General features: G+C 44.4%; 1 protein-coding gene across 1 annotated transcript in view; it reads left to right on the forward strand.

Moving 5' to 3' along the window:
- The window catches only part of LOC124116195 (B-cell receptor CD22-like), a 25432-nt gene extending 14535 nt beyond the window's left edge, over nucleotides 1-10897 (forward strand). The window contains exons 9-12 of the mRNA XM_048398056.1: nucleotides 9056-9190; nucleotides 9417-9447; nucleotides 9643-9701; nucleotides 10029-10897. Of these exons, the coding sequence (XP_048254013.1) occupies nucleotides 9056-9190; nucleotides 9417-9447; nucleotides 9643-9701; nucleotides 10029-10105 (302 nt within the window). The 3' untranslated portion in view covers nucleotides 10106-10897. The remainder of the gene's footprint in view (nucleotides 1-9055; nucleotides 9191-9416; nucleotides 9448-9642; nucleotides 9702-10028) is intronic.
- Nucleotides 10898-11367: the final 470 nt, after the last annotated feature.

Below are 11367 nucleotides of genomic sequence, written 5' to 3' on the forward strand. Positions count from 1 at the left end.
TGGAGCATCTGTACCTGTATACCTTGTTCATGTGCCATGGAGCATCTGTACCTGTATACCTTGTTCATGTGCCACGGAGCATCTGTACCTGTATACCCTGTTCATGTGCCATGGAGCATCTCTACCTGTATACTCTGTTCATGTGTCATGGAGCATCTGTACCTGTGTACCCTGTTCATGTGTCAATGCGCATCTGTACCTGTATACCCTGTTCATGTGTCAATGCGCATCTGTACCTGTATACCCTGTTCATGTGTCAATGCGCATCTGTACCTGTATACCTTGTTCATGTGCCATGGAGCATCTGTACCTGTATACCTTGTTCATGTGCCATGGAGCATCTGTACCTGTATACCTTGTTCATGTGCCATGGAGCATCTGTACCTGTATACCCTGTTCATATGTCATGGAGCATCTGTACCTGTATATTCTGTTCCTGTGCCATGGAACATCTGTACCTGTATGCCTTGTTCATGTGTCAATGCGCATCTGTACCTGTATACCCTGTTCATGTGCCATGGAGCATCTCTACCTGTATACCTTGTTCATGTGCCATGGAGCATCTCTACCTGTATACCCTGTTCATGTGTCAATGCGCATCTGTACCTGTATACCCTGTTCATGTGCCATGGAGCATCTCTACCTGTATACCTTGTTCATGTGCCATGGAGCATCTCTACCTGTATACCTTGTTCATGTGCCATGGAGCATCTCTACCTGTATACCCTGTTCATGTGTCAATGCGCATCTGTACCTGTATAACCTGTTCATGTGTCAATGCGCATCTGTACCTGTATACCCTGTTCATGTGTCAATGCGCATCTGTACCTGTATACCTTGTTCATGTGCCATGGAGCATCTGTACCTGTATACCCTGTTCATGTGCCATGGAGCATCTGTACCTGTATACCTTGTTCATGTGCCACGGAGCATCTGTACCTGTATACCCTGTTCATGTGCCATGGAGCATCTCTACCTGTATACTCTGTTCATGTGTCATGGAGCATCTGTACCTGTGTACCCTGTTCATGTGTCAATGCGCATCTGTACCTGTATACCCTGTTCATGTGTCAATGCGCATCTGTACCTGTATACCCTGTTCATGTGTCAATGCGCATCTGTACCTGTATACCTTGTTCATGTGCCATGGAGCATCTGTACCTGTATACCTTGTTCATGTGCCATGGAGCATCTGTACCTGTATACCCTGTTCATATGTCATGGAGCATCTGTACCTGTATATTCTGTTCCTGTGCCATGGAGCATCTGTACCTGTATGCCCTGTTCATGTGTCATGGAGCATCTCTACCTGTATGCCCTGTTCATGTGCCATGGACCATCTGTACCTGTATATTCTGTTCATGTGCCATGGAGCATCTCTACCTGTATACTCTGTTCATGTGCTATGGACCATCTGTACCTGTATATCCTGTTCATGTACCATGGAGCATCTGTACCTGTATAACCTGTTCATGTGTCAATGCGCATCTCTACCTGTATACCCTGTTCACGTGTCAATGCGCATCTGTACCTGTATATTCTGTTCATGTGCCATGGAGCATCTGTACCTGTATGCCCTGTTCATGTGCCATGGAGCATATGTACCTGTATGCCTTGTTCATGTGCCATGGAGCATCTCTACCTGTATACCCTGTTCATGTGTCAATGCGCATCTGTACCTGTATACCTTGTTCATGTGTCAATGCGCATCTGTACCTGTATATCCTGTTCATGTGCCATGGAGCATCTCTACCTGCATACCTACTTCATGTGCCATGGAGCATCTGTACCTGTATACCCTGTTCATGTGCCATGGAGCATCTCTACCTGTATACCCTGTTCATGTGCCATGGAGCATCTGTACCTGTATATCATGTTCATGTGCCATGGAGCATCTGTACCTGTACATTCTGTTTATGTGCCATGGAGCATCTCTACCTGTATACCTTGTTCATGTGCCATGGAGCATCTGTACCTGTATACCTTGTTCATGTGTCAATGCGCATCTCTACCTGTATACCCTGTTCATGTGCCATGGAGCATCTGTACCTGTACATTCTGTTCATGTGCCATGGAGCATCTGTACCTGTATACTCTGTTCATGTGCCATGGAGTATCTGTACCTGTATACCCTGTACATGTGTCAATGCGCATCTGTACCTGTATGCCCTGTTCATGTGTCATGAAGCATCTGTACCTGTATACCCTGTTCATGTGCCATGGAGCATCTGTTCCTATGTACCTTGTTCATGTGTCAATGCGCATCTGTACCTGTATATCCTGTTCATGTGCCATGGAGCATCTGTACCTGTATACCCTGTTCATGTGCCATGGAGCATCTGTACCTGTATATCCTGTTCATGTGCCATGGAGCATCTGTACCTGTATATCCTGTTCATGTGCCATGGACCATCTGAACCTGTATGCCCTGTTCATGTGCCATGGAGCATCTGTACCTGTATACCCTGTTCATGTGCCATGGAGCATATGTACCTGTATACCTTGTTCATGTGCCATGGAGCATCTGTACCTGTGTACACTGCTCATGTGTCATGGAGCATCTGTACCTGTATATTCTGTTCATGTGTCATGGAGCATCTGTACCTGTATACCCTGTTCATGTGTCAAAACGCATCTGTACCTGTATACCCTGTTCAAGTGCCATGGAGCATCGGTACCTGTATACCCTGTTCATGTGCCATGGAGCATATGTACCTGTATACCTTGTTCATGTGTCATGGAGCATCTGTACCTGTATACCCTGTTCATGTGCCATGGAGCATCTGTACCTGTATACCTTGTTCATGTGCCATGGAGCATATGTACCTGTATACCTTGTTCATGTGCCATGGAGCATATGTATCTGTATACCTTGTTCATGTGCCATGGAGCATCTGTACCTGTGTACCCTGCTCATGTGTCATGGAGCATCTGTACCTGTATATTCTGTTCATGTGTCATGGAGCATCTGTACCTGTATACCCTGTTCATGTGTCAAAACGCATCTGTACCTGTATACCCTGTTCATGTGCCATGGTGCATCTGTACCTGTATACCCTGTTCATGTGTCATGGGGCATCTGTACCTGCATAAATTGTTCATGTGCCATGGAGCATATGTACCTATATACCCTGTTCATGTGCCATGGAGCATATGTACCTATATACCTTGTTCATGTGCCATGGAGCATCTGTACCTGTGTACCCTGCTCATGTGTCATGGAGCATATGTACCTGTACATTCTGTTCATGTGCCATGGAGCATCTGTACCTGTATACCTTGTTCATGTGCCTTAGAGCATCTGTACCTGTATACCTTGTTCATGTGTCAATGCGCATCTGTACCTGTATATCATGTTCATGTGCCATGGAGCATCTGTGCCTGTACATTCTGTTCATGTGCCATGGAAGATCTGTACCTGTATACCTTGTTCATGTGCCATGGAGCATCTGTACCTGTATACTCTGTTCATGTGCCATGGAGTATCTGTACCTGTATACCCTTCACATGTGTCAATGCGCATCTGTACCTGTATGCCCTGTTCATGTGTCATGAAGCATCTGTACCTGTATACCCTGTTCATGTGCCATGGAGCATCTGTTCCTATGTACCTTGTTCATGTGTCAATGCGCATCTGTACCTGTATACCCTGTTCATGTGTCAATTCGCATCTGTACCTGTATATCCTGTTCATGTGCCATGGAGCATCTGTACCTGTATACCCTGTTCATGTGCCATGGAGCATCTGTACCTGTATATCCTGTTCATGTGCCATGGAGCATCTGTACCTGTATATCCTGTTCATGTGCCATGGACCATCTGAACCTGTATGCCCTGTTCATGTGCCATGGAGCATCTGTACCTGTATACCCTGTTCATGTGCCATGGAGCATATGTACCTGTATACCTTGTTCATGTGCCATGGAGCATCTGTACCTGTGTACACTGCTCATGTGTCATGGAGCATCTGTACCTGTATATTCTGTTCATGTGTCATGGAGCATCTGTACCTGTATACCCTGTTCATGTGTCAAAACGCATCTGTACCTGTATACCCTGTTCAAGTGCCATGGAGCATCGGTACCTGTATACCCTGTTCATGTGCCATGGAGCATATGTACCTGTATACCTTGTTCATGTGTCATGGAGCATCTGTACCTGTATACCCTGTTCATGTGCCATGGAGCATCTGTACCTGTATACCTTGTTCATGTGCCATGGAGCATATGTACCTGTATACCTTGTTCATGTGCCATGGAGCATATGTACCTGTATACCTTGTTCATGTGCCATGGAGCATCTGTACCTGTGTACCCTGCTCATGTGTCATTGAGCATCTGTACCTGTATATTCTGTTCATGTGTCATGGAGCATCTGTACCTGTATACCCTGTTCATGTGTCAAAACGCATCTGTACATGTATACCCTGTTCATGTGCCATGGAGCATCTGTACCTGTATACCCTGTTCATGTGTCATGGGGCATCTGTACCTGCATAAATTGTTCATGTGCCATGGAGCATATGTACCTATATACCCTGTTCATGTGCCATGGAGCATATGTACCTATATACCTTGTTCATGTGCCATGGAGCATCTGTACCTGTGTACCCTGCTCATGTGTCATGGAGCATATGTACCTGTACATTCTGTTCATGTGCCATGGAGCATCTGTACCTGTATACCTTGTTCATGTGCCTTGGAGCATCTGTACCTGTATACCTTGTTCATGTGTCAATGCGCATCTGTACCTGTATATCATGTTCATGTGCCATGGAGCATCTGTGCCTGTACATTCTGTTCATGTGCCATGGAAGATCTGTACCTGTATACCTTGTTCATGTGCCATGGAGCATCTGTACCTGTATACCTTGTTCATGTGTCAATGCGCATCTCTACCTGTATACCCTGTTCATGTGCCATGGAGCATATGTACCTGTATACCTTGTTCATGTGCCATGGAGCATCTGTACCTGTATACCCTGTTCATGTGTCAATGCGCATCTGTACGTGTATACCCTGTTCATGTGCCATGGAGCATCTGTACCTCTATATTCTGTTCATCTTCCATGGACCATCTGTACCTGTATACTCTGTTCATGTGCCAACGAGTATCTGTACCTGTATACCTTGTTCATGTGTCAATGCGCATCTCTACCTGTATACCCTGTTCATGTGTCAATGCGCATCTGTACGTGTATACCCTGTACATGTGTCAATGCGCATGTCTACCTGTATACCCTGTTCATGTATCAATTCGCATCTGTACCTGTATACCTTGTTCATGTGTCATGGAGCATATGTACCTGTATACCCTGTTCATGTGTCAATGCACATCTGTAACTGTATGCCCTGTTCATGTGTCATGGACCATCTGAACCTGTATGCCCTGTTAATGTGTCATGAAGCATATGTACCTGTATACCCTGTTCATGTGCCATGGAGCATCTCTACCTGCATACCTTCTTCATGTGCCATGGAGCATCTGTACCTGTATACCCTGTTCATGTGTCAATGCGCATCTGTACCTGTATACCTTGTTCATGTGCCAATGCGCATCTCTACCTGTAAACTCTGTTCATGTGCCATGGAGCATCTGTACCTGTATATCATGTTCATGTGCCATGGAGCATCTCTACCTGTATACCCTGTTCATGTGCCATGGAGCATCTGTACCTGTATACCTTGTTCATGTGCCATGGAGCATCTGTACCTGTATACCTTGTTCATGTGTCAATGCGCATCTCTACCTGTATACCCTGTTCATGTGCCATGGAGCATCTGTACCTGTACATTCTGTTCATGTGCCATGGAGCATCTGTACCTGTACACTCTGTTCATGTGCCATGGAGTATCTGTACCTGTATACCCTGTACATGTGTCAATGCGCATCTGTACCTGTATGCCCTGTTCATGTGTCATGAAGCATCTGTACCTGTATACCCTGTTCATGTGCCATGGAGCATCTGTTCCTATGTACCTTGTTCATGTGTCAATGCGCATCTGTACCTGTATACCCTGTTCATGTGTCAATTCGCATCTGTACCTGTATATCCTGTTCATGTGCCATGGAGCATCTGTACCTGTATACCCTGTTCATGTGCCATGGAGCATCTGTACCTGTATATCCTGTTCATGTGCCATGGAGCATCTGTACCTGTATATCCTGTTCATGTGCCATGGACCATCTGAACCTGTATGCCCTGTTCATGTGCCATGGAGCATCTGTACCTGTATACCCTGTTCATGTGCCATGGAGCATATGTACCTGTATACCTTGTTCATGTGCCATGGAGCATCTGTACCTGTGTACACTGCTCATGTGTCATGGAGCATCTGTACTTGTATATTCTGTTCATGTGTCATGGAGCATCTGTACCTGTATACCCTGTTCATGTGTCAAAACGCATCTGTACCTGTATACCCTGTTCATGTGCCATGGAGCATCGGTACCTGTATACCCTGTTCATGTGCCATGGAGCATATGTACCTGTATACCTTGTTCATGTGTCATGGAGCATCTGTACCTGTATACCCTGTTCATGTGCCATGGAGCATCTGTACCTGTATACCTTGTTCATGTGCCATGGAGCATATGTACCTGTATACCTTGTTCATGTGCCATGGAGCATATGTACCTGTATACCTTGTTCATGTGCCATGGAGCATCTGTACCTGTGTACCCTGCTCATGTGTCATGGAGCATCTGTACCTGTATATTCTGTTCATGTGTCAGGGAGCATCTGTACCTGTATACCCTGTTCATGTGTCAAAACGCATCTGTACCTGTATACCCTGTTCATGTGCCATGGAGCATCTGTACCTGTATACCCTGTTCATGTGTCATGGGGCATCTGTACCTGCATAAATTGTTCATGTGCCATGGAGCATATGTACCTATATACCCTGTTCATGTGCCATGGAGCATATGTACCTATATACCTTGTTCATGTGCCATGGAGCATCTGTACCTGTGTACCCTGCTCATGTGTCATGGAGCATATGTACCTGTACATTCTGTTCATGTGCCATGGAGCATCTGTACCTGTATACCTTGTTCATGTGCCTTAGAGCATCTGTACCTGTATACCTTGTTCATGTGTCAATGCGCATCTGTACCTGTATATCATGTTCATGTGCCATGGAGCATCTGTGCCTGTACATTCTGTTCATGTGCCATGGAAGATCTGTACCTGTATACCTTGTTCATGTGCCATGGAGCATCTGTACCTGTATACCTTGTTCATGTGTCAATGCGCATCTCTACCTGTATACCCTGTTCATGTGCCATGGAGCATATGTACCTGTATACCTTGTTCATGTGCCATGGAGCATCTGTTCCTGTATACCCTGTTCATGTGTCAATGCGCATCTGTACGTGTATACCCTGTTCATGTGCCATGGAGCATCTGTACCTGTATATTCTGTTCATCTTCCATGGACCATCTGTACCTGTATACTCTGTTCATGTGCCAACGAGTATCTGTACCTGTATACCTTGTTCATGTGTCAATGCGCATCTCTACCTGTATACCCTGTTCATGTGTCAATGCGCATCTGTACGTGTATACCCTGTACATGTGTCAATGCGCATCTCTACCTGTATACCCTGTTCATGTGTCAATTCGCATCTGTACCTGTATACCTTGTTCATGTGTCATGGAGCATATGTACCTGTATACCCTGTTCATGTGTCAATGCACATCTGTAACTGTATGCCCTGTTCATGTGTCATGGACCATCTGAACCTGTATGCCCTGTTAATGTGTCATGAAGCATATGTACCTGTATACCCTGTTCATGTGCCATGGAGCATCTGTTCCTGTGTACCTTGTTCATGTGTCAATTCGCATCTGTACCTGTATATCCTGTTCATGTGCTATGGACCATCTGTACCTGTATACCCTGTTCATGTGTCATGGGGCATCTGTACCTGCATAAGTTGTTCATGTGTCATGCGCATCTCTACCTGTATACCCTGTTCATGTGTCAATTCGCACCTGTACCTGTATATCCTGTTCATGTGCTATGGACCATCTGTACCTGTATACCCTGTTCATGTGTCATGGGGCATCTGTACCTGTATACCTTGTTCATGTGCCATGGAGCATCTGTACCTGTGTACCCTGCTCATGTGTCATGGAGCATCTGCACCTGTATATTCTGTTCATGTGTCATGGAGCATCTGTACCTGTATACCCTGTTCATGTGTCAATACGCATCTGTACCTGTATACCCTGTTCATGTGCCATGGAGCATCGGTACCTGTATACCCTGTTCATGTGCCATGGAGCATCTGTACCTGTATACCCTGTTCATGTGCCATGGAGCATCTGTACCTGTATACTCTGTTCATGTGCCATGGAGCATCTGTACCTGTATACCCTGTTCATGTGTCAATTCGCATCTGTACGTGTATACCCTGTTCATGTGCCATGGACCATCTGTACCTGTATACCTTGTTCATGTGTCAATGCGCATCTCTACCTGTATGCCCTGTTCATGTGTCAATGCGCATCTGTACCTGTTTTCTCTGTTCATGTGTCATGGAGCATCTGTACCTGTATACCCTGTTCATGTGCCATGGAGCATCTGTCCCTGTGTACCCTGTTCATGTGTCATGGAGCATCTCTACCTGTATACCCTGTTCATGTGTCAATTCGCATCTGAACCTGTATATCCTGTTCATGTGCTATGGACCATCTGAACCTCTATGCCCTGTTCATGTGTCATGGGGCATCTGTACCTGCATAACTTGTTCATGTGTCAATGCACATCTGTAACTGTATGCCCTGTTCATGTGTCATGGAGCATCTGTACCTGTATACCCTGTTCATGTGCCATGGAGCATATGTACCTATATACCTTGTTCATGTGCCATGGAGCATCTGTACCTATGTACCCTGTTCATGTGTCATGGAGCATCTGTACCTGTATACCCTGTTCATGTGCCATGGAGCATCTGTACCTCTTTACCCTGTTCATGTGATCGATGTCAGTGACTAGCTCTCAGATCCAACTCAAGTATATACACGTATGTTTTGTCCGTGTTTCAGCGGTGGGTAGAACGTCAGTATCCAGCGCTCAGACCCCAACTCTAGTTGTTGTGGCGGGGAGTGTTGCAGCTGTCCTCATCCTCGTTCTCGTCATTGAAATCCTCCACCTCATCCTAAAACTAAACACAACAGAAGGTAATATCCCATTTACACAGATCTTTTATAAAAAAAAAACTGCCACTTAATCTTGTCACTGAAATAATCAACCACTATTCAAATTTAATGCAAATATACACAAAATGAAATCCAGTATACAACCAGCACAGTCGATCATATACACTCGTGAAATAAATGTTGCATCGTCTTATTCCTTTTATATCAGACAGAGATGCAATGCAGGTTCTTGTTTTGGTTGTTTCAGATCAAAGACTGAAAGACTCGGAATCAAAAAGGTATGTACGTTAATGTCTAATCTTTGACAATGGGTATGCGTGTGTGCGTGCGTGAAGCATTTCAGTTATATTCAGCTTGATGTGAGAGGAACGCCCGAAGTGATACAATGAAAATCATATTAAGGCCTGCCCTAAATTACATTGAATTGACGTAGTCACCATTGTGAATCAGTTGATTGTTGTCATTCGTTTCAGGACATTCAGAAGAATCAAAGTGAAACGACAACATAACCACCTCACCCTACCAGTACCAGGTAGAAATAACAATAACAATTATCGATGTCGTGTAATCTATATATTTTTTGGAAGTTTTAACAATGCTAAAATGCAACATATCACACATTTAGATTTAATAGAGATTAAAATTGTGTAGAAATACGCTGAACATGGATGCAACATGTTTAAGCACGGCCACCCTACCATGACACCGTACCAGGTAAAAATAATGTTGATGCAAAGTAATCTATTTTGGAAGTGTTGACAATGCTAGAATGGTTCCTTTTTGTCAGAATTGTGTAGAAAGACGCTGACGATGGATGCATCATGTTGCTATGTTTCATGTCCATACACTGCTGTTTCAGAGTCAGAGTCTCGTCATGTCTATACGACTGTTGGACTGAACTTGCCGGACACTGACGCGCAAACTGCAAATCTTTAATATGTCGGCGTTAACATTATGGAAACGTTGTCATGGAAGGATGTAATTAGGTATGGACAAAGCAGTGGCTTCCATCTCGAATGGCGACGAAAGCTGATCGTCCACCATTCATTCTATGCGAAGTGGAATCCAGCGTCTATATACAAATTCTAAGCAAGCATTTGGTTACTTTTGACCGCATTTAACTGAAGATAATCACTTTGGACCTTTCCTCATACGCCCTATCACACCCACACAGGGTATGGGGGCAATCGGGAGCGATATAAGTGATTAATTAAGGAAATGGATTTATGAAGATAATCTTAGATATAGCTTCGTCTTCCATAATTGACTGTCAATGTTTATTCTTCATTGTTTTTCGTGATCTACTAAGAGTATTATTACAACGCATGTGACCCTTGTCACCTTCTACAGATAGTCTTAGGCCACTGTCTTGCATTTCTGCTTTGGTTTGTACAGAAAACGCGTCTGGTTTCCATCTAACGACCATCTTCCCGAGGCAAGAGAGTTAACTGACTTTAAAGGCCCAGTTTCCATCCTTGCCGAACTTGTCTGGAATTCCTGGGGTCGATCGTTGCGCTGGGATATATGTGGCCCTTCTTAGCCTCTCCTATGGACCAATCAGATACCACCTCTTGTATCGATTGCAATTGTTTCAAACAAAATGACGGCGCACAGTCAAGACGATTTGATCGATAACCAAGATCTATTTTGCGATAAAACGGGTCTTACGTCGCGAAGTGTATCAAATCACGCGAGCACCTTGATTAATAAACATGAAAAGATCTGGAAAATATCTGTTGAAAACGAACTGGATTTCGATTTCGTTGCGCGATTTCGATTTGACTATGCATAGACTCGTTAGTCCAGCCAAAATGTAACTCCATAATACGAGCCTAGTTCAGCAAGGGTGGAAACTGGACTTTTATAGTCAGTGAACTCTCTTGCCTCGGAAAGATGTCTAACGACGGAAATTATCATTTCCCTTACCATGTCAATGTATTGGAACTGTCGATGACAGGAAGTATGGGTTGCTATGGCATCTGGTTTACGTTGTTTATCGCACCTGTCCATTCGTAATTCGTAATTTCCATTTTGAAAGTCGTCGATTTTAACGCCCCAGATGTTTATGACATACACAAAGTATTTTTGCAACAGTTTAAGTTTAGCAACTGACAGAATCGTGATAGAACATCGACCTACATTGACCTGTGTTTCTTCTCATTTTTTACATTTTATCGAAATTAAAAGCGACTTCCTTG

Source organism: Haliotis rufescens, unplaced genomic scaffold, assembly GCF_023055435.1.
Source record: "Haliotis rufescens isolate VD_foot unplaced genomic scaffold, xgHalRufe1.0.p SCAF_18, whole genome shotgun sequence".
Classification (NCBI taxonomy): domain Eukaryota; kingdom Metazoa; phylum Mollusca; class Gastropoda; order Lepetellida; family Haliotidae; genus Haliotis; species Haliotis rufescens.